A 25,092-nucleotide genomic window follows, 5' to 3' on the forward strand; every position below is an offset into this window, starting at 1 on the left:
CCATAATTCTTTGTTGTAGTTTCCATAATTTTGTTACTAAAGTATTATATTTCATCATATTTTAGTATATTTTATTATGATTAGCCTAACTTCGCTTCTTGATTGTGTTCTGGATAACACAGAAGTACCATAATTTTTTTTTGTGAAAATGTTTATTTTTTTTCCAATCTTAATAATTTTTATGTTATACGATTAGCATTCTGAAGAAGGTAACAATTAATCTCTTACCGTAATTCTTGCCACGGCTATAACTTCTTTAAAAATTTAAAATATTTGTGCTTTATTTCAAAGTTATTTAGTAAGTAATGATTGTTGGATGAGTCAATGACAGAGATGATTCGAAATATGGTCAATTTAGATAGGATCCCCTTTGACGTAAATCATTCAAAATATTTCAGTGCAACATAAATGGTGGAATGTTGCCAAAATTTTCAGAATCAAAATAGGTTTTTTTATACGAATGTCTTTTTTATAACGGACATAAAATAAAAAACAAGCTTTTCATCTTAGGGGAAATATCCTGAGTAGAGGTATCACTTGTTAATATCCCTGTTAAGGGATCAATACAAAGGGAAACCCCATGGCTGGATTTCAATAAACTACGGATTCTATCCTGAATGTTAATCCGGCTATCAACGTCATTTGCAATTTTCTAAAGGATCTTTGGCAAGAGATCTCCCCCATTCAGTTTTATTTGCTAAAAGCTATTAAGGCACCCCTGATGTATGTATAAAGTAGAGCTGTAAATAAAAGTTGGAAATGCTTAGAAATTGTTCTCGGAAAATAGTTATAACAAGACGAAATGGTGCTTAGCTCTTAAGAGATTTTCAACTTCTAAGCCTAGAATACCTTTAATGACTATGGTAGACCATAGTGTAGTATGAAACTGCTACTGCTACTATAACTTATCACAGCATAAGCTTAATGAGGCCAACACAGCTTTGAACGCTTTCTTCCGCCGAAAATCTGAGAACCCCAAAATCAAAACAAGGCCTCGTAAGATTATCTGAATAAAGGTTGCAAATATGCTAAAATTCCGGCTCAAAATAAACTTTAAAGTATAACACCATCTAGAGATAGTCCTCTGGACCCCTTCCCCCACTGATCCTGGAAGTTTTGAATATTTTTTATATGTAATAAGGTTAAACCTTACAGTTGTGTATGTGGGGAGGCAATTAAGGCATGATCTGTCTCCCAGTATCTGGGCTACTCTTCCTCCTCAATGGAAAAATACTTTCCATTAAGATTTACGCAATAAGAACTTGACCCTCTGACATACGTACCAGACGTAAGGAAAAATATTACATTAGTAGTCTGGACGGTACTTCCGTGTTATATGGTACACACTCGAGAATGTGTATTTGCAAATAAGATAATAACCGGTGTTTGCCCTTCCAAAGAAAATTAGCTTAGGCCCAGTTGAAATATACGTTGTAGGTATATTTTTTAAAAATTAAATATTTAATATATAGAGATGGCATTTTGATTAGTTTATGTAATTAATATAATGCGTTCTGGGTGGCCATCCCCCCACCATAATTCTTTATTGTAGTTTTCATAATTTTGTAACTAAAATATTGTATTTCCATCATATTTCGGTAGCCTACATTGTATGACTAACCAAACTTCATTCTCGAATGTGTATCATATATACTAAAAGCGTCAAAAAAGGAGGATAAGGGAGTATTTCCCTCCTTTAAACACCAAAACATGTTCTATAAAGTGTGAAACTTTTATAATTGTATTTTTCAGATCCCCCCTCGCAAATATGCTGCCGGTGCTTTTGTTTGGCAAGCTTCCTTTTTATTTCATTTTTAACGTGCTCTTTGTTCGTCTAATGATTTTATTGAACGTGTCATTCTTTCGTTTTTACTTCAGTTTAAAATATATTCAGTTTTTTTTTTGTCAATCTACACATCCTGATATTGTCCCTAATAAACGAGTCAGTTCTTCCTGCATAGGTTCCTGTTTTCCTAGAAACGCCGATTATACATTATGTATCGCCACATCTGGTTTCATGGTATAGTCAACAAACAATGAAGTACAGCCTGTTTCTCATGCCAATAGCGAACAAGGTCACTAGATTTTCTCCCTTGGCAACGGACTGATCGTTTCAATTTGTTTTCCAATCGCAATAAATGAAGAATGTGTATTTATGGGTCTGTTGATTGTGGCAAATACCGAATCTTAGTTTTTTTTTAATTCCGACATAATGTTTGACAAAAGAAAAACCAAACAAAATACAAGCAAGGTGTGTTAATGATTCTAAAATTAATGTCACAGCTTATTTTAACGAACACGTTCTAATATGGTTGAAGAAATCAAATTTGAAAAAAAATGTATTTTCAACAAAAGGGGCTATATTGAAACTTAAAGCGAACACTGAATGACTCACATTGGAAGTAAAAACTTAAAAGAAAGATAAAATACTATAAATTTAATTAATATAAATTGAGAAATTCGGCCTAAAACTCTTCTAGAGTGAATACTCAAGTCAGACTTAAAACAAACGTAAGTTACCCATAATATGAGTATATTACTGAGTAATAATTATGAGTAAAATTACTGATTATTATATACTATTATAAGTATTACATATTATTCCTATATATATATATATATATATATATATATATATATATATATATATATATATATATATATATATATATATATATATATATATATATGCAAGTGAAGTGTCGTGAGTGAGGTCAGTTGCACATCCAGAAGGGAGTGGGGGTATAATTTACTTCTGGAAATTTCGCTGTTAAATTTGCATGAATATGCACAGGGAGAAAATTCCCGGAAATTCTAGTTGACGAATCTATCGGAGAAAAGAAGTTTTGAAAAATTTCTAGTAGCCTTTCCCTAAAATCCTGGATCCGACAATGACTAACCTCTCTCCCGGAGCGGCTTTTGTACTTGGTTTTAAATTATTAATATTTGATAATTTAGCGCTATTATGTGGATGATCACGGGCTGAAAGAAATGCAACCTGGTATATGCATATACTATGACTTGCGCTTATAAATTATTGGTTGAAAAGATTCACTGTTTCGACTTGTCTGGGAATTTTTATACGGTCTTGGGATTGTTGCCTGAGTAGGATTCTTGCTATAGCCAGGGCGGATCGGCTAGGTGCGAGTCCCATTAGTTTTTTTGGCGGGGCCACCTCTGTATATCAAGTTTTTAGCAAAATTCAAATCCAGCATATAAATAAGTAAATAAACACACATTCCTGATTCCCTTCTAACTGCATATTTCTTTGGTCTCACGGTCGTATATCTTCTAACCAAACATTTCTCTGTACTTCATTTTCATTTTGATTCGTTCTGACCGTCATTGTCGCATGTCTTGTAATCGCATTTTTTTTTATTCTTCACTTTTGTTTCTTAGTCATTGTTATTCTCGCTGCCACTTATCTTTTAAGCGCATATTTCTATGTTCTTCAATTTCACTTTTGACTTGTTCTAATTTTGGTTTCGCTAACATTTTAGCCACATATCTCTTTGATCTTTATTTTCGTTTCTCATTGCTTCAGACATTTTTTCAGTGCCTTTTACCTTAGTTATTTAAATTGGTCTTGTCACTTTTTATGGTCTATCTTGTCCATTGTCACCCGTCGCACATTTACATTTCTCAGATCGTTCTCTTGATCTTGTCGCTTTTGATGGTCTGTATTGTCCATTGTCGCCCATCGTACATTTACATTTCTCAGGTCGTTCTTTTGATTTTGACTTATTTGATGGTCCAGTTTGTTCATTTTGAGCTTTAGGTTTTGTTCTCTTTTGTTCTTTTTTGTACTCATTTTGTGCTAACGTTAATTTAAGTTTGTGTCCCCTAGATATTATGAAACTACTGAAAATGCCTATCGAAATTTACATAACTGAATATGGGCAAATGAATTTATATAGTTCTAAATTTTTGTTCTGCAAATGCTTCTAAAACGGTTTTAAAATCTATTTTCCTTGGGTGTTCACTTTCAGTCAACATGATTGCTAAACTATTTAGTCTATCCTGATTGATTGTTGATCTCACATAGTTTTTTTTTTTATTGGTTTTACCCTTGAAGATGATCTCTCTCGAGAAGCAACGCTTACTGGCATTGCCAAGAACATTTCACAATTTCGAAAACGATTTTTCCATTTTGATGGCGGTGCGGGGCCCGATTGGGCCCAATCACTCCAATTGCCCCTTTTCCAGCCCTGGCCATAGCACTCTTGTTTCCTCACCGTCTTTATTAATTGTTTAATACTTAGAATAATATTACACAATTTTCAGTAAATACCGAGAAGAAAAATTTGTCATCGGCCACTTAATTAATTTTGTTGGCCACTTAATTAAAATTAATTTTGCCATGAAAAATTGGTCATTGACCAATTAATTTTAATACTTTGCCCAACCAGTGATGGTGGACATGATACTCCCTTTGCTGGAACTTTGGGCATTCTTAGAGTTTCTGGAGCGAAGGGCAGGATAGACGCTGTGTTTCGATCCAGAGAGCTGATTTAGATTACGCCTCTTTCAGTGACCATACCTTATATCAGAGGTTAAGACAAGTCGTGCCACAAGCCAAGAACCTATTACAAGTAGCTTGAGTTAGAATGCCCTTGGTTGGTTTACAGCATCATGGCTCGAGACCTTCCACCTCATTTGGGAACGACTTGTATTTCGTTTGTCCGTATATGGTTGTTTTTTTTCGGAGAAAGGGAGGGGGGGGGTACAAAAAATCTAAAAATACGTAAAAATTTATTTATGTGCACCTTTGTTTCGTTTTACGAGTCAGACAACAATTTTGGGGGGTTGAAAACCCGTAACCCCTCCCCCGGAATTTTTTTCAGACTCGTAAATAAGTATCCGGTATTTATGCATGATCGGAGAAACACTCGATAATTTGGATCGCGAAGATCAAAGGACAATAACAGGTTAGTTTGGAATGCATAGTGATAGAATATAGTGTCTCACCACGGATGTTCAAATTAAGACTTGGGATTTGCCAAGGACTGACAAACAGGCAACTATATTTTTCCAGGATAAGGGGTTGTTGCCCAAAACAAAATGCGTTAATGGACACCATGACTTTATGCTCTCACGAGAAGCAACATCTTTGGAAGTGTAACCCAACCTAACCTTCATTAGCATTGACCAAACTTTACTTCTCGAATGTTTCTCGTATAATACATAAGTACCAAGTATCCTAACAAAATGCATATACATAAATTTTGATGTGTTTTGTAGTTATTTTTGTACTTATGTATTACAGCGACCACACAGTTGTTCTTGATCTGTTGTAAAACCGGTTTCTTTGTGTGCGCTCGCTGATAATTAGCTTAGCCTGAGTGAGATAAACTTCTATACAGGTATCTTTTAATTAAATATTTAACAGAGTTGTTTAGGTTAGGCATTTAATTTAGCGCGTTCTGGGCGGCCTGCTTTCCATAATTCTCTGTTTTAGTTTTCATAATTTTGTTACTAATATATTGTATTTTCATCATATTTTGGCATATTTCATAATGATTAACCTAACTCCACCTTTCAGTGTGGTCTCTGTAATATATAAGTACCTTTTTTGCAACCCCCCCTTCCGAACAAAATCTTTGCCCTTAGCGACGATATATGTATGCTCTTCGAACGCCGCAAAACATAGCGACGTCTAGCTAGCATTTTATCTGAGCTTGCGCTCAGATAAGCTTTTTCAATCGGATAATAGAATTCGGATTATTATCGGCGATGTGATTTTAAAACCTATTGGCAATAATTCTGATATTAATTCAAAACCTCGGATCGACAGTCTTACTACTTAGCGAGATTAAGCTATTCTTCTTCGATTTGAGCAGTATGTTGCTTTAACACAGAGTTCCTGGAAATTCTTCAGAAATTCTTTTCTCAAGATGTCTTGAGAAAACCATACGTTCATTTTGTCTTTCGTCACTGTCAACGCAATCATGCAAGTAAGACTTAGTTTATTTTTGTTAACACTGCTGCCGACCGGATACTGCTAAATTGAACGAGGCTTAAATTGAATTGCCAGGATGCGCTCAGAATTTTCGTTTTTTGGGAACGGGAACTTTAATTTAAAAAGTATGATCATACAACCAAAATAATTGAAAATAAAGAAAACTGCAACTCTAACCGTTGAAAGAAGTAGCCTATTGTGAGCTATTCAATGCAAAGTAAATTTTCTATGTTTATGGGCATTTTGATGCTACGTTGTTTTCAATTCACCTGTTGTTTTGTTTCAATTACAGTTCAATCATTAAGGAGTACTTTCAATTTTCAGAATTTTAGCGAATAAGTTATTTTCGTTGGCCAAGTTTTAAACGCTAGTTTTCAGGGTTGTAAGAATTCTAATTTTGATCGAATATTCGAAGATTCAAAGGTACTTATGTATTAGCCAGTACACACTCAAGAATTTAGATCTACAGGTACTGGGTTGAAGAAAATGAGATGCTTGAGTGTTAGATGAGATATACATATATAATTTGGGCTGTATATATGCACATTAGGGGGGGGGGGGTAAGTGTAGCGGCGCTGGATGCAAAATGTAACCTAACCAAAATGCTAACTAAATATTTATTCAACCATAGCTACAGTGTAGTTTTCCACTGAGTCGAAGCTAACTGTCTCCCTATACAAATAACAATTTACCGGTTACTATCTGATTTTATAGATCCGAACACTCGAGTGCGCACTGGATAACAGATAAGTACCGATCCAAATATCAAGCAAAAAGCCCCCGTATTCAAGACTTATCCCCTGGATTTCATCAGCAATGTCGTCTAAATGAGCCAGTATCATCATTGATCCTAATCAAATTTAAAAAAAAAAGTTTTTTCGACTGAAAGTAAGGAGCAACATTAAAAATTAAAACGAACAGAAATTATTTCGTATATGGGGGGTTCGCCCCTCGTCAATACTCTGCTCTTCACGCTTAAGTTTGAATTTTGTTTGAATTCTTTAAGAATGACCCCTGAATCAAATGGTTTAATTAGAATAAGTAGCTCTTTTGAAAGTATTAAAAAAACTTTAGCGCAAGGAGCGATGTATTGGCGAGGGGCCGAACCCCTTCATATACGTAATAATTTCTGTCCGTGTTAAGTTCTAATGTTGCTCCTTACTTTCATTTGAAAAAAACTTAATTTCTTATCTTTTTTAAATAATTCTTGAAAACCCGGTGCCCCCTTCATGGAAAATTCCCTTCCTCATGAAAAATTCCTGCATGGAAAGATCCTCACCGTAAATGAAATCCCCCCTGAAAACGTCTTTATACTTGCCAATAACCAATACTATATGTAAACAATGGGCAAAGTTCACAACTTGCAGCCCTTCCCCCGGGGACTCTGGGGGATTAAGTCATCCTCAAAGACATTGTTATTAGATTTTTTGACTTTGCTGAACAAAGAAAATTATCTCAAAATGTGATCGGGTGGCTTCGGAAAAAATTAGCGTGGGAGGGGGCATAGTTTCCCTCCAATTTTTTGGTCACTTAAAAAGGTGACTAGAACTTTTACTTTCCGTTTGAGTGAACCCTCTCGCAATATTTTAGGACCGCTGGGTCAATACGATCACCCCTGGGAAAAAAAAACAACAAATAAACACGCATCCGTGATCTTTCTTCGGCAAAAGATACAAAATTCTGCATTTTTGCAGATAGGAGCTTGAAACCTCTACAGTAGGGTTCCCTTATACGCTGAATCTGATGATATGATTTTCATCGAGATTATATGACTTTTAGGGGGTGTTGGTTTCTCCCTATGCTCCTCACTTACAGTTTGTTACCACGAACCGTTTAATATGACATCATACCTAGAGAAGCAATTAAATAATAATAATAATAATGCGTGTGATACATCATCTCTTGTCAAAAGATACACGATCGTGTCACATCATCTTGTATATGAGAGAGAGAGAGAGAAGTTTATCATTAGATAGGCTACAAGACAATACAAAATACAATTTAAAATTGAATCACAATGCACTTGTTCCCCCTCGAAAGGCTCCATGGCCAGGGATACAAGGGGGAAGTTTGTTAATTACCGAAGGCACTAGATTTCAAACTAGCGATTTCAAATTACCCCTTAAAGAGTTCTCTACGATAATCCATCGCGTCTCTAGCTGTGGAGAAAATTTACAAAAAGAAATATTTCAAATACAACACAATTTTTGACAAAAACAAAAAAAACTGCATCTTCATATACAAGATGATAGAACACGATCACATATCTTTTGAAAAGAAACGATGCATCACACGTATTTTTTTGAAAATTGCTTCTCTGGGTAGGATGCAGGTTTAACCCTACCCCCACCCGCTAAAAAATTGGCCGACACTGGATACGGGTCGAATCCAGAATTTCTTTTGGGAGAAGTTTTTTCCGAGAGGTTGGAAGGGTACAAAAATAAAGACTGGAAACGGGCTTCATCCAGGATTTCTTTTCGGGGAGCTTATTTTTTTTCAATGGGGGGATACAAAAAAAAATATTAAAACATCAAAAATTTGTTTATTTACATTTCTTTCTTTTCCTTGTTGATCAGGCCAGGGGACCAGGTTTTCTGTTTATGATTTTCTGCAATGGCAATTCCAATGGTATATCTTGTTTCGGTTTGACGCCATATTTGAGGGCTTTCAGCAATGCTGTATCCAGGGGGTTTGACCTCCCCCCCCAAAAAAAATGTTTCTTTGACTTGTAAAAACGAGACAAAGATGCATATACACAAATTGTTGATGCTTTTTTTTTACTTTTTTGTAACCCCCCCCCCCCCGGAAAAACTTTGTTAGGTTTTATCTTCCCGGAAAGAAATCCTGGATGCGGTCCGTATCTAGAGTCGGATCATTTTTTTAGGGGGGGGGGTCAAATCTGTAACCATCCTCATGGATATGGCCTTGCATCTGGGACATCAAATTTATGAACGATTCTCCTGTTACTATGCTAAGGAGGGGGGATAAAATAAAAATTTATTTTCTGAAATAAAATTAAAGGATTGTCTTAATATCATACATTTTTAATGACTCTTTGTACCTCCAATTGAAGCAAAATTTATTTTAGTTAGAGGATGAAACAAATCATAGCAACGATGAGACTAGAAACTTCATATTAACGAGTTTGGCTGCCAATAAAATGTCACATGTTCATTGTCTGCTTTGTGCCACATCCCTGACTGTCTATGATAGATTCCCTTTAGTGGATGGTACATTCTTCTTATCACCTAGGCAACATACAAAATCCTGTATTAAGGTAAGAATTTAGCTAGTATATTTTAAGAGGATTACCTTAAACTTGTGGTTCTCAAGCTTATTTAGACACTGTACCCCTTTTCACCCACAATACATTTTAGGCACCCCTTCTCAGTTACCCGTGCTGAGTAAACTATAGCTGAAATATAAATAAAATTGCCAGTTCTAGAGTTAAATGGTTGTTTTATTTTATTTTGTTTTTGGTCGGCTGCGTACCTCCTAAAAATTGTTGCATATCCTCTAGTGGTGCGCGTACCACAGATTGAGAACCGCTGTTTAAAAGATCATCCTATGTCGTTATTAGAAACTTTTTAAGTTCGTGTGGCCTAACTATCTGAAATTGGGTGGTTTTTTGTCATTATATATAGATCATAAGCAAGGGATCTGAATAAAAGATAGAAAGCTAAAAGCCGACATCTTATTTCCCAGAGATCTTAGAGAAAAAATTTAACATCTCCCGTTTTGTACCGGAGATAGGGATATTCAGTTTTAATAAAATTTACATTATTAGGAATTGTGTTTGTGTTGTTGTGTTGTGAATTGTGTTTTTCGATTAAACGGTGCAGTTTTCTTTTAAAGGAAATCGCCCCTAGAAAGGCAGCCACTAAACATGTTCTCGCGTACCTGTTAGGAAAAAGCTAAGAATCAGTTCAAAGGAAATGTCGTTTGACTAATTTTGTAGCTTTGGGAGTTCCATGTGGTGACACCTGCTTTTATTGAAAATCTTGCCAACACAAGGGACATAACATTTCATTGTCTTTTCTATCTAATTTCATAGTCAAATTATAGTTTCTCGATAGCTCTCTGGTGGTTAGTCCCCTGGAAGGATTCGCGAATGGGCCCTTTGTCTTTGAGACAATCAGCCGACGCTGAGGTTCACAAAATGATTTTAAGGTGTTGAATCGCCTTAAAGGTATGCAGCGTCAAAATCAAATGTCTTTCAGAAGCTGGAGGTTGGCCTGGCTGTCTTTTCAAAATACATTATGTGCATACCCGCACAACTTGAGGGAGGAAGCAGAGAACGATTCTTCTGTCCTTGTGCTATTTCTAAATGTTGTTGTGCCAAGAATGTGTCATATTTTTATATACAGGAGATAAATAAAACAAACACATAAGTTGGCTTGTTTTCTTCAGTATTGTATGTCTCCTCTGATTATGGCGGAAAAGTTCAAGACCGCTTAAATCCTCAGACCATGACCTTAAACCCACAGACCGTGTAGCCTACGAAAATTTGTGTCTAAAATCCTATTGTTAGATATCTGACCTTTTTCCCCAAAAATCTTTTTATCCAAAGGTTGAACACAGAGTAAAGTGTATCTGTGGAGCTTTTACGAATCCTGCTTGTAGCACATTAGTTGCCTGAACTATAATATAGGAAAGATGAAAACGACGCCAGGCATTCTTCAGTTCGTCAATCTTGCTAGAGTAACCCCCTTCTAAACTAGCCATAATAAAAACAAAACATTTTGGACCTAAAAATCAACTTTAAATTGATCTGACCTTTCCCCTGAAAATATTTTTATTCAAAGGGTTTATCGTAGGAACCTAGGATTTTTTCTTTTCATTTTACGTTCTTTTTTTTGTCATATACAAAATAGGGGGCGATCCCTCTCCTTTATTAAAGACATTGACTACTTGAATGAGGAAACGCTTAAGACTGAATTAGCTAATAATAAAAATTAGTTTAAAACTTTTAGATGTTTTCGTTTTGTTAAGAGGAACGGCCTAGGAAAGGCACTTGGAAAACATAGCTTTGTTTGTTGCATACTCGCAAGAAGCCTTACCTTAATCCTATCAAAGCCTTCTCTTAATCCAAGTTGCAGCGGTAGCTAGCAACCTAGTAAGGGACGATCACGCCCCATAGTAAAAAATGAAATAGTCAATTACTGCTAAAACTTGAATCAGATAGAAAATCCTATCAAGTGTCACCAAGAGTTTTGGCTGATATAGCAATCCTAGTGATTGCACTGGATGAAGGACTATCGGGCATTTCTGATGTGCAAAGCGCTAAAAAATGTAGTTCGCAATTATTTCAAGTTTTACCTAGTAAATATCGAGCTATTCAGTATCGGCAAACTTTGATCATATTCCTACTAAATTTCATGTTTTTTACTCGTATATATTTTACGTTTTACTAGTAGGTACTTGTCTATTATATAAAACACACTCGAGAAGTAAAGTTTGGTTAACGCTAATGAAAAAAACAAAACAAAAAAACAACAACAAAATATGATGAAAATAGAATGCTTTATTAGCAAAATTGTGAAAACTACAACTTGAAAATATGCTCCCAGAACGCAGTGTTACATTTCAAAAATATTGCTTCTCGTAAGAGTACAAAGTCATGGTGTGTCCATTGACGCAGTGTTTTGTTTTGGGCACCCACCCCTTATCCTGGAAAAATATAGTTGCCTGTTCTTCGGTCCTTGGCAAACCCCAAATCTTAATTTGAATATCCATGGTGAGACACTATATTCTACCACTAGTCAAAGCAAACTAACCGGTGTCCTGAAGAATCGCGTTAATAATTAACTAAAATGACTTAGGTCAAGAATCACATTAATAATGAACTTGTCTTTGTCTTTGAGACGGTCAGCTGACGCTGAAGCTCCCAATTTAATAATTCACAAATGACTCACAATTTTGCCGATAAAGTATTCTATTTTCATCATATTTTATTGTCACCAAACTTCACTTCTCGAGTGTGTTTTATATATTAGACAAGTACCTACTAATATTTTCATTAAAATTTTTACTTGTTTGTCTGAAAAACTTTTTAAGGTGTGTCAGTGTATGGTTTACGATATTTTTGAAACTGCGTAGTTGACTGGCTAGCTTCTGTTTTTTTTTATTATACGTCTGGGAATTTGCGAAAAGTATCAAAAGCTAGGGTTAATAGCAGTTGTAAAAAGAGCTTAGCTCTGGTGTTTTGTGAGTCGGCATAAACGATGCGTATTTTGTTTTTATTATTTCCAGGAAGTCTGTTTTCAACACTCATGTAATTTGATAAATATGTGTGTTTGTAAGCACATGTCTCGGCTGTTATAATCTAATTATTACATTTTTGTTTTCTGTTGTTCGGCTTGCCGCGTCACGGAAAAGTGTAGAGATATATACAAGGAACTATATAAACATTTAATTATCCGAAAAAATGGCGGCTCATAAGAGCGTTAAACACTATGTAATTAATTTGTTTTCTATAAATGATGGTGTTCTATTTTGTGCTTAGTTTATCTGCTGATGATGGCCACTGTATATGTGACCGAAATATCCAGCAATTGTTTTGCTGTTATTGTTCCACTGTCAAATAAAAGGATTTGCTCCTACTGAACTATTATTTGCACGTAAAAAATATTGAGTTTCTTTTTCATTGGGAGGAGGGGGGAGGGGTACGACTCCAATGTTTATCCTCATAGGTGTGCGCCTGGTCTGACCTGTGTGTATAGGTGCCTACAATTCTTGGACTTGTGGCAGAACTTTGATAATTTTGTTATTTATATATATATATATATATATATATATATATATATATATATATATATATATATATATATATATATATATATATATATATATATATATATATATATATATATATATATATATATATATATATATATATATATATATATATATATATATATATATATATATATATATATATATATATATATATATATATATATATATGGTGTTTAACCCAGGAAAATGCCACCCTCCTGTGGAAAACATCCCCTGGAAAATATGTCCTGGCTGAAATAAAATTATTTAAAAAAAATTATTGCTCGCCGGAAATTCCCCCAGACAATCCCCCCCCCCTGCAGAAAACTCCGATGTGAAAAATGTCTGTATGTTTCCCAATAATAAATATTAACTGTATGCAATTTACAGATTACGAAATTTCAAAAGGCACTTTAAACTTCTACAATTGGGTTCTCTGGTTGTTTTGTAGATAAGGAGGTAGGCAGGTACCTCAAAGGGTGCACCTCAATACCAAAACATCCTAGCTCTCATTGAGCCATCAGATAAATACTTAATTAGTTCTAAGAGAGAGACAAGGGGAGCATGGAGGTAGAAGTTGATGTATGTTCCCAGGGCCGTAACCAGGATTTTTGTTTGGGGGGTGGGACACAAATGAAACTTTAAATTACGCAACAAAAATGTGAAATTGATATCTACTCCCTTATGATTTTTGGGAATAATTTCTGGTTTACGCTGTTAATAAGAAAGTAAAGAGTAACACTAAACTCCAAAATGAGTAGAATCTATTCCGTATAGGAGGGGGATTACCCCTTCCTTATCCGCACCTCCACCTTATGGTCGCAGGAACTTCGGAGGGTGCTCATTAGATCAGAAATTGACATTTCAAGTCCTTTTTTATAAGTCGAAAATGATTGGAGACCGACCAGCCGCGGTGGAGGAGTATTTTTCCGGGGGCATTTTTTGGAAGGGGGGGGGAACGCCGGCCACCATACTACTGATTAGGTCTGTATATTGTTTGAATTATTATTTTACTCATATTCTATTTACGTTTTGAAACATGCTGAAACAAATTAGATTGAGACGAGATATAGCGGAGATGAGTAAGAGCAAGTTAAGGATTGAAAATTCTTTTTTTTTATCCCATTTGAGACATTGTCTTTATTCCTTTGAATTTTAAACTTCCCCTGCCGTAAATAGGTTTAGTTTGTTCAGCTTATTATTCCCCTGTCAAGCCAGGGGGATGATAATTCCCCTATACAAGCGCATACTGATTGCAAGCCATACATCTTTTGGACATTATAATACAACTTTGCCTAGATGCCCTATCAAATGTCAATTTGATAGATGATTTCTTCAATGTTACATTTTTGTGGGAAATTATCGTCATTAATAATTGAACTTGTGGACCCTCCTTGCTACTGATGTGTATTTATAATGATCAATAGTTTGAGGGGATTTAAACTGAAACCTGTGTATCCAAGGGGCAATGGAAACCATTTTTCTCATCTGTAAAAGACCAAAATATGGAGAAATGGCAAGGTTTTTAAGGATTCAGAAAAGTATACTATACAGTCTACTTTGGAAAAAAGTCATTTTTTTATTATGCCCTGCCAAGTGTTCGCAGTGTGCCCCTCCAAATGCTTGCAGCTCCATCTCCATCAGTGTTTTCAGTGTGCCCCCCTTAGAAATGTGTGCTGACGTCTATGGACTGATAGACCTAGACCGTGTCTGTATATAGGGAAAAGACGAGTATTTCTTCCAGGGTTGGCCCTACAGGCCCAATTAGAAAAAGGTAAATACTAATAAATAAAAAGGAAAAGTTTAAACTCTGAAGATTCCTGAAACACAACCTGATACCTCCTCCCCGCGAAGAAAATAAGCCATATGCCTATACTAGTTTAGTTCCACTTTTTGTCTCTTATCGGTCACCTAAATTCTTACATGCGGATGTATTACGCGTGATCAACATATATTTGTGGTGTTTTGACACGCACCTTTATTTTCTTAAGCAAGATAGGTACATCTAAAAAGTATGTGTCGCGGCCAAATAGTTTTCCTCTTTTTGTTTTATAACGTAAGCTATTGAACGTAAGGCTGTTAAGCGGGAGCTGGCGTCCCTCTGGAAAATTTCCCCTCGCGAAAACTGAGCAGCTACAGAGAAAGTGAATTTTCCGTGGTGGAGAATTTTCCGGGTGGGGAATTTTCTGGGGGGACGCTAAGAACCGTGTAAAACAGTTTTTGATTTCTCGTCTAAAAATAATCATAACTCCCCAGATTCAGAAGCCAGACGTTAACTAGTGTGATAAGAAATCTTAGACAGTGTACCCTCAGCAAATATTGTAGGTCTTTCGTTGGGGTTCTGATAAAAATTATGTTCCACAGTCTGGGTATCACGCTTCTACACAACATTTAAATGTTTCGCTGTTTTAGCAATTTCATAAACCATCTTAAGTGTGTCGCTATCGTATGTTTTTATGGCACTTGGTATCTACCAAGTGACATACAGCGATCGCAAATTCTGTCGGTCTGTCTGTCGGTCCCGGTTTTGCTACTTTAGGCACCTCCAAGTAAGCTAGTACGATGAAATTTGGCAGGCATATCAGGAACCAGACCAGATTAAATTAGAAGTTGTTGTTTCCCCCGATTCGACCATCTGGGGGGGGGGACGGTTAAATCGGAAAAATTTGAAAAAATGAGGTAATTTTAACTTGCAAACTGGCGATCAGATCTCAATGAAATTTGATGTTTGGAAGGATATCGTGTCTCAGAGCTCCTATTATAAATCCCGACCGGATCTGGTGGTATTGGGGGGAGTTGGGGGGGAACCTAAAATCTTGGAAAACGCTTAAAGTGGAGGGATCTGGATGAAACTTGGTGGGGAAAATAAGCACAGGTCCTAGATACGTGATTGACATAATCGGAAAGGATCCGCTCTCTTTGGGGTAGTTGGGGAGGGGGAGGGTTAATGCTGAAAAATTAGGAAAGATGAGGTATTTTTAACTTACGAAAGGGTGATCAGATCTCAATGAAATTTGATATTTAGAAGGATATCGTGTCTCAAAGCTTATATTTTAAATCCCGACCGGATCTGGTGACATTGGGGGGGGGGGGGAAACCTAAAATCTTGGAAAAGCTTGGATCGGGATGAAAGTTGGTGAGAAAAATAAGCCGAAGTCCTAGATACGTGATTGACATAATTGGAACGGATCCGCTCTATTTGGGGGAGTTGGGGGAGGGGGATTAATTCTGAAAAAATAGAAAAAATGACGTATTTTTAACTTATGAAGGAGTGATCGGATCTTCATGAAACTTCATATTTAGGAGGACCTCGTAACTCAGATATTTTATTTTAAATCCCAACCGGATCCAGTGTCATTTGGGGGGGCTGGGGGGACCGAAAATCTTAGAAAATACTTAAAGCGGAGGGATCAGGATGAAACTGGGTGGGAAGAATAAAAACAAGTCCAAGATACGTGACTGACATAACCCGACCGGATCCGCTCTCTTTGGTGGATTGGGGGGGGGGCAATAATTCGGAAAAATTAGAAAAAATGAGGTATTTGTAACTTACGAACGGATGATCAGATCTTAATGAAATTTGATATTTAGAAGGATCTTGTGCTTTAGAGCTCTTTTTTAAATTCCGACCAGATCCTGTGACATTGGGGTGAGTTGGAGGGGGAAACCGGAATTCCTGGAAAACGTGAAAATTGGTGTATCTTTATCTTACGAATAGGTGATCGGATCTTAATGAAACTTGATATATAGATGGATCTTATGTCTCAGATGCTCCATTTTCGACTCGAATTGGATCTGGGGACATGGTGGGTTGAGGGGGGGGGGACAGAAATCTTGGAAAACGCTTTTAGTGGAGAGATCGGGATGAAACTTGATGGGAAGAATAAACACAATTTCTAGATACGTAATTGACATAATTGGAACGAATCCGTTCTCTTTGGAGGAGCTGGGGGGGGGGGGTGTATATTGGAAAAATTAGAAAAATTGAGGTATTTTTAACTTAAGAACAGGTGACTGGATCTTAATGAAATTTTATATTTAGAAGGAACTCATGTCTAAGAGCTTTTATTTCAAATCCAGACCAGACCTGTTGACATTGGGGGTGAGTTGGAGGAGGAAATTCGGAAGTCTCGGAAAACGCTTATAGTGGAGGAATCGGGATGAAGCTTGGTGGGTAGAATAAGCAAATGTCGTAGATACGTGATTGACGTAACCATACTGGATTCGCTCTTTTTGGGGGAGTTAGGGAGTGGGGTTCAGTGCTTTGGCGAGTTTGGTGCTTCTGGACGTGCTAGGACGATGAAAATTGGTAGGCGTGTCAGGGAGCTGCACGAATTGACGTTTTCCCTGATTCGACCATCTGGGGGCTTAAGGGAGAGGAAAAATTAAATGAGGTATTTATAACTTACGAGTGGGTGATCCGATCTTAATAATTTTTGATATTTAGAAGGACATCTTGACTCAGAGCTCTTATGTTAAATCCCGACCGGCTTTATGCCTCTGATTTTCCTTTTAAAGCAATCTATTGATTCTTAGAATTTTGTTAGAGCTCATACCATATGAGCTCTTGGCTCTTCTGGCCTCGTCACAAGTGCCATATGAGCTCTTAACTCTTTTTTTTTTCGAAATTTACCCACTTTGACTGAAATAATCCTAGGCGATTTAGCTTTTTAGGTCCTCGATTAAAGCTATTAAATCTATGCTAGAACGTACCATCGTACGCTGGTAAGAGCTAAGTATTGGGGATTTATTAAATATATAGCTTCAACGCCATCTATTTAAAAACAAAGAGCTCACAAGGAAACTCGTCAGTTTAAGGGATCTAATTGACTAAAATGATCCCATCTGATGGGATTTTTTAGATTCAACTTGGATCTTAAGTTAATTTGTCTTTTGAATTCTTAGCAGGGGTCACCGTTCGTAAAAATGTAGGGGAGGGAGATTTTTTTTTTAATTTCTTTCAATGAAAATACCAAAAAGTTTTTTTTTTTTTAATGTAGGGGGGTAGTTGTCAGTGTTTTATCAACGAAAAAGCAAAAAGGCATTTCTGAAATATAAGGGGGCAATAGCCCTCCTGCTCCCTTTTAATTTAAAACCTGATGCATAGTTTTCAGTCTTTGGCTGCCTATGTAAATAAAATATGAAAATTCATGGACAGAAAAAATTTCACTGACATAGTCCTTGAAAAGATTTTGGATATTCTAGTGTCATGACAGCTGGAAATCAGTGCCACTTTCGAAATCTTGGCTGGAGGGGGCCAGGCTGATTTTAGATACAAATACTTTAAAAGGGTTTATTGATTAAATCCAGATTAAATAGTCGAAATTTCTGTTCCAAACTAAGAAAACTTGGCACGAAGAGCAGGTATAAGTTAAAATTTTTTTATAGTTTGCTTAAAAGGAGCCATAGTAACTGGAAATTATGTCACAGTTCAACTAAGAAGTAAGTTTCTGCATTCTTTCGTTTGATTTCTGAATATCCCCCAGCAGTGGTGTAAATTAAGGAAAGGGCTCGGCAAGATCTTTTTTTTTCAAACCAAGAGGGATGGCGGGCATTTTTTATTTTTTATTGTATCAGTGAAAATGTGAAGAAAGATAGTTTTTCGAAGAAAATCCTCCCCTCACCATTGTATTTATTTTTAGATTATGGGGAGGAGGTAATCGTATCTCTGCCCTTTCAGTATTGAGCCCTTGCCCTTCATGATTTTCATGTAACCCCTAAAGGTCAGCGGCGTCGGTTCATGGAAATCTAGGGAAAATGGAGGGGGCAAAATGTATTTTTCAAACTCTAGGGGTGGGGGTAGTTTTGTTGTTTTATCCAAAAAACTAAAATTTTTAAGGAAATATCCCGAAAGGATATTTTAAATGCACCCCCTCCCATTGACCCCACCGCTAAAGCTTTCATTTTACTCATTAGCCTGATGCAGCGTATTATAAAGAATCTTTTCCCAAAGAATTTAAATTGTATTGGCATCTGCCATGAGTTTATTGAACAAAGGCCTAAAAAATCCATTTGGTTAAGCCTTCATGTTCCAAAAAACTCAATTTCAATTAATCGATTTGCATAATCTGTTTTTTTGTCGGCATTGCCTAGATAATTCGGTTTTGAAAATTCTTATCGAATTTTAAAATGCTATTTAAAGGGCAACAAAAAATTGATTAAAGCATAATTGTTTTATGTATCCTTTCTTTGATCTTGCCGAAAACTTATAATTTTTTTTCTCCTATATTTGGCATGACTGATATTATTCTTCTTTACCATATTTTTCAATCATGCATTGATCAAAAATGAAAAAAATATTAGGAACATCGTACCCTACATTTGACAAGACTGTATTCTGGAACTAATGCTTGATTTGCCTATGTACATAGACAGGGAAGGGGGTCTTTGAAACTGTGTCCCTTTCTCCCAAATATCACAATTTCTATTACGGTTTCTAAAATTTAGATTTTCCAAGTAATTTGTAAAATTTTTTTTGTAACTTAAATACAGTTTTCAAACAGCCAGAACGCCTCTTGTCCACCCGAAGAACTTAGTGTGTCTCCCTTGGGAAATGTTCTCATCTTCCTCCTTCGTTTCCCTGGACTGTGTCTGTATGGGCAAAGGGGTAATAATTCCACTAACATAGATTTGGAAGTGCCGTCTACAGCAAAGTTTTGAGCCCATTACATCCTTTTTGGGATATCAAACGCTCTGCCACAGGGAAATTATTCTGCTCCTCCTCTAAAGGTCAGACCAGCGTGGACAAATGGGCTTTGGACTACTCATCATTGTTATTGCTATCAATGAGTATCCATCCCAATCTCTTATTCAGGCATAAAACCATATTTTATGACACACCACATAACCTTATGACATACGACCACACTATTATATATATATGTACACATATTTATGTGTGTATATATATTCCGTCTTTGTTAATGTTGTGTATGTTATTCTTGCCATTTGTTTCAAATAGTAAGGCCGTGATGCTTAAGCATTTTTTATCTAGTATCATGCTTTTTTTCAGGTTAACTACGAGGGGAAAGATGAATTTTTAGGAGCCCTTTGTATGGCTTGTCTAGAAGGATGGACGGCACGTTTAAAGTGCCGCTGGTGTTCAGTCCCTTGGGATGGATCGATGCTATTACTAGGGACTATGTATGCTTATGATGTCTTTGCTGCTGCACCGTGTTGCTATGAAAGACTTAAGGTAGGGGAAAACACGTTTTATTATCTTTATCGATTAGGCTGCATACTAGGTCATTTCGTTTACATTGGAGGCATGGAGGTACGGAGGTAAAGCCGGAATGATCGTCTTAGACCCTAATGAAGGACTGGAGAGAATGAAGAATTGAAGTCGTATACCCCCGTTCTCTATTTTTTCTTTCACTCCTGCCTCCATCCTATCTACCCTTCTCACTCTTTAGCTCTATCTCTCCATTCCCTCTATTTTAATTGTCTTGTAAAGCTAATTTTGTCGTCTTTTTTTTTGTGGCATAATACTAGTGGTATTGTATGTTAGTCATCATCAATGTATATTTTGGTTTTGTTTGTTTCTATTTTGGTCTTGTCTATCGAGTGGGGAAAAAGTTGATTACGGCATTAATTTTTTTTCTTAATGTATATTTCAGATAAGGTTCGGAAAAGCTCGAAAATTCTTGGCAAAAATCCCAAAAAATAAAGCACCGCAATAGAACATAATAACTTGCAGACAGGGGAATTTCTTCTTGTATCCGTCTTCGGATCATATTGTATATTTTTAGATAAAAATTTTAAATACCATAATCATATAAAAACAAATCATTTTGACACTATCAAGCTCTATTTCAAGCACTATCCCCTTTTCCCCACAAAAAAGTTATTTAATCGTCCTGAAGCTCTGGCTGTTCTGTTACTGTATACTTCTTTTTTCAATGTTTCTTGATTAACAATTTCAAGTTGTCTTTACAAAGCCAGGACAATCAGTTGGGGCGTGGGGGCATGGGCACATGAGACCCTTATGTTTTTGATTTCTGATTGAAAAATTCTTTTTTGGTATTTGCGTTGAAGAATTCGAAAAAAAATCAACGAAATCCCCCTCCCCCTGATCTTGAAAATATATTTTGCGTCCCGATCAAGGAGGCACACTCGTGCCTCTTTAAAGAGGCGAACCACGACAATGTTAAGCGATCTTCGGTTTCAGTGGTCGCAGAGGGATGGGGAGGGATGCATTTCGTAGCCCGAGCTCCAACTAAGAAACCTGCCAAATTTCATCCCCCTCCGACTTTTCCTTCGTGGGGAAAATCTGGACGAAAGTTTCGACCCACCAGCCCCAGCCCCCCTTTAACGTTGTCCGATTGGGCTGAAATTCACAAGTTAAGGTCCCCTAGGGCCCAGGAGCTTATCCACGAAATTTCAGCTCGATCCGATAGCTCCTTCCCACGCATAGCCACTTAATGTTCATATTCTTTTTTTTTCTGCCACGCCTACAGGTCACAGCCGACATCAGATCTGGGTGTACGAAGACTCATTCGACGCGGAATTCTCCGAGTAATTTTGCTTGAAAGTTTCGTCGGAAAATCTTAACCCCCCGATTTTCTAGCTTAGAAAAACCCCATTTCCTTATAAGAGCCCATGTTAAGTTTTTTGTTGTTAAAAGTTACGAATTTCAACATCAAGTACATCAAAATGATCAGCTCGACATGGTGAGACTGATTGAAAGCTTCAAAAAATTCTGTCTTAATCCGTAAAATTTTTATTTGAGAAAAATGACAGAAACTCTTTTTTTCTGCCACGCCTACAGGTCACAGCCGACATCGGATCTGGGTCTACGAAGACTCATTCGACGCGGAATTCTCCGAGTAATTTGCCTGGAAAGTTTCGTCGGAAAATCTTAACCCCCCGATTTTCTAGCTTAGAAAAACCCATTTCCCCATTGAAGGTAAAATTTTCTCTTGTAATAACATCACTTGTTTGAAAAATTCTTACACTAACAGCAGCTTGGCGCAGCGGAAGCGTGCTGGGCTCATAACCCAGAGGTCGGTGGATCGAAACCGCTAGCTGCTAACTTTTTAAAATTTGTAAAATTAGGTAATTTTGTCAGTTTGAATTTATTGATACAGAAAGGGAGAAAATAAAAATGGGAACATGTGATCAGAATTACATACTGGAATGTTCACAAGAATTTATACTAAAGCGGGGGTAAGGCTTGATGGAAGCAAGTTAAAAGAACTATTTAAATTTATTTCCTAATTGAAGCCGTTGGTGAAATTTTCTATTGTAATAACTTGTTTGATAACAAGCATAACAGCAGCTTGGCGCAGCGGAAGCGCGCTGGGCCCATAAACCGGAGGCGGGTGGGTAAAAACCACTAGCTGCTAAATTTTTAATTAAGCTGCTAAACTATTAAAATTATCAAAATTAGATAATTTTGTCAGTTTGAATTTATTGATACAGAAAGCGAGAAAATAAACATTATTATTAAATTACATCCACCATGGATTGTAGAAAAACGTACAGAAATAATATGAAAAAAACTTCGTTTTCTTAAAGAGTTAAAGAGGCTGCGTCCCAAAGTCGAACCTTAAAACGTACAGGAATTAGGAGAGGCAGTTGGGGGGCTGCCGCCCCCAAACCCCCCGCTTTTAAAGACTTTTGTACAGGTTTTTTGTTGTGGGGGGCTGCCGCCCCCTGAACCACCGCTCTTGGCTTCGGAAAGGCCCTCTTTTAATTAACAAAAAATTGAAATAAATGAATAATGGAATAATTTCGAAAAATGTTAAACACAAGAGGACAGGAGAACCATTGCGCCGAAACTAGTAATTAGTAACAATGAAGTTGACCACTCCATTTACATTTTAACATAATTATTGAAACTGTTTCCCAGACACAGAGCACACAAGCTAAGAGCTGGGGGTTTGTTGGTGTACAACAAAAAAGCTGTACAAAAGAGTCTTTAAAAGCGGGGGGTTTGCTAATTCCTGTACGTTTTAAGGTTCGACTTTGGGACGCAGCCTCTTTAACTCTTTAAGAAAACGAAGTTTTTTTCATATTATAGTTTTAATAAATTGACGCTTTTGAGAACAAGTACAAAATACCTCTTAAATTGATTTTCTTTTTTTTGTAATAAATAAATATTGAACAAGTTATGCTTTCGGTTTCTTTTGGACCACATCCTAGAAAATCAAGAGGGAGGGATTTTATATATGTCAAAATGTAAAATTAAATATGTAAAATATATATTTATATAAATGTATATTATATTTAAGAAAATTTTGACAATTTGTCTTTAAAATGGATTTTCTTTTTTTTTACCAAACCTTAAAAAGAGCGCTGAAATTCCCCCATAATCTTGTAATTATTCAGTGGATCTTTTGTCGATATTCTTGTATCACATTAACCTAACTTCACTTCTTGACCGGTAGTGAGTATATCATACAAGTACCGTGATTTGTATATATTTATTTACATCTATTTTTCGGTATTTTTCCTCAGTCCTTAAGCCGTTTCATTAATCAGATGTAAACATATACATATTATTTTTATATAGACTTTTATCTAATGTATTTTAATGCTGGTTTTTATCTTTTCAGAACATTGTATATGATTTTTGGGAAACTATTATATTTTTTTTACCTTTATGAAGGTGGGCGAATTTCGACTGGGAATGCTATGCGTGGTTGACTCAGGCTGAGTTTACCGAGTTTCACGCCTGACACCCATCCCAAACTAAATAATCAATGGCACTAGGAACCTTAGGACACCTTAGGACAAAGTGACTTTGGAATAGAAAAAAAAATAATCAAGAATCGATAAATGCAGGCTATAATCCTTGCGACAAGCGGGATTGATTTTGCGAACCCTTAATCAAGAAATGCATCCTACACGTTGTCCCAGGGTATAAACACAAAAAGGCTATATTCCTTGTGACAAGTGGGATCGATCCTGCGAACCTTTAATCAAGAATTGCATCCTACACGTCCATCCTACATGTCCAAAGTTTATATGGTATAATAATTCTTCTATGATTTGACTCATTTATTTCAAACCGTAAAATTTTGATGGGTAGAGTTTTAATAGGCCTAGTAAAATTTTAATATACAACAGCTTTTTAGTGCAGCCTATAGCAAGTATAAGGATTTATTAAAATATAATTTTTGTAAAGTGGCACCTAGAGATCAATGGGCATCTTCAGTCAATATTTTTGGAAAATTTTACTTTTTTCTTAGATATGATCTTGACCAGGTACGTCAAGACAAACATACTTGCTTGTATGTTTGCTTGTCAAAACATAAAAGCAAGTATGTTTTAAGGGAGGGAGAAATCGGTAAAAACAAGAAGCACAAATGAATTATGTAAAGCTTCCACTCAATTTTACTCACTATTTTTTTTTTACAGCTTTGTCATTTTTTAAAGCGTGTCCTTGCGTTCATTTTTTTGTATGTTGCTCAATAACTTTGTATTTGAATTAATTATTTGATATCAATTATTAAAGAAAAATTATATAAACATATCCCCTCCGAATGCCACAGCATGATATGGAGTAGGGAAAATCAAACAAATCCACAGAAAAAAAAGTAAATAAAAATTAACCTCAGAAATTTAATCAAAAACAATATTAAAATGATTACAAATTATTTGATTATAAACATAATGATTCGATTAATATAAATAGTATAAATGATACTAATACTCTTAAGTAGTAATATTGTAATGTAAATAATAATAACACAAATAAAACTAAATAATTTGGTAATAAATAATGGATTATTTCACTACTGCTACTTCTAAGTGTAGCCCAAGTTTTGTCTAGGTACTTCCGTATTATATGGTACACACTCGAGAATTTTAATCGCGAAGATGAGACAATAACCTGTTTTCAAGATCTTTATACCAGACTACCAGCTTCGGCTTGGTGGAAAACTACATTGTAGCTATATTTTACTTAAATATTTAGTTGGTATTTTGGTTTGGTTAGGTATTTAATATAATGCGTTCTCTCCCCCCATCCCTACCATAATTCTTTGTCATATTTTTCATAATTTTGTTATTAAAGTATTGTATTATCATCATATTCTGTTTTATTTTTCATTAGCATTCACCAAACTTCACTTCTCGAGTGTGTACCATGTAATACGGAAGTACCTTCATCTAATATTAATTTAAGATTTTAGACCTTTTTTTTGCCTGTGAAACCCTTAACCCCTCCCCCCTACTACATCAGTTAGTGCTTTATAAGGATATCAGTCTTCAGAGGTCATTACCTTAGCATGATTACAATAAAACCGATCATAAACAAGAGATAAACATGTTATTATTTTTAAGGAAATGTATTGTTTTATTTTTAATTTTATGATTGAAAACCCCCGAAAGCGAAATATTTGTCCTTGTCA

General features: G+C 36.0%; 1 protein-coding gene and 1 non-coding gene across 3 annotated transcripts in view; both read left to right on the forward strand.

Moving 5' to 3' along the window:
• Positions 1–25,092, forward strand: part of LOC136037693 (headcase protein-like) — a 55,319-nt gene that overhangs the window by 15,877 nt on the left and 14,350 nt on the right. Inside the window, exons 3-6 of one of the 2 annotated variants that reach the window (XR_010620019.1) lie at positions 9,048–9,236; positions 19,749–20,842; positions 22,758–23,597; positions 23,700–24,267. Coding sequence is in view for 1 of the 2 variants with exons in the window: in XM_065720449.1 (XP_065576521.1) it covers positions 9,048–9,236; positions 19,749–19,931 (372 nt within the window). In the remaining variant the exon portion in view is untranslated. Of the gene's footprint in view, positions 1–9,047; positions 9,237–19,748; positions 20,843–22,757; positions 23,598–23,699; positions 24,268–25,092 lie in introns of those variants that run through there. The other variant, XM_065720449.1, reaches the window with a different exon arrangement.
• Positions 21,695–21,766, forward strand: Trnam-cau (transfer RNA methionine (anticodon CAU)). The gene has a single exon. It is a non-coding gene; the product is annotated as a tRNA-Met (tRNA).

The sequence above is a fragment of the Artemia franciscana genome, chromosome 2, assembly GCF_032884065.1.
Source record: "Artemia franciscana chromosome 2, ASM3288406v1, whole genome shotgun sequence".
NCBI classification, from domain to species: domain Eukaryota; kingdom Metazoa; phylum Arthropoda; class Branchiopoda; order Anostraca; family Artemiidae; genus Artemia; species Artemia franciscana.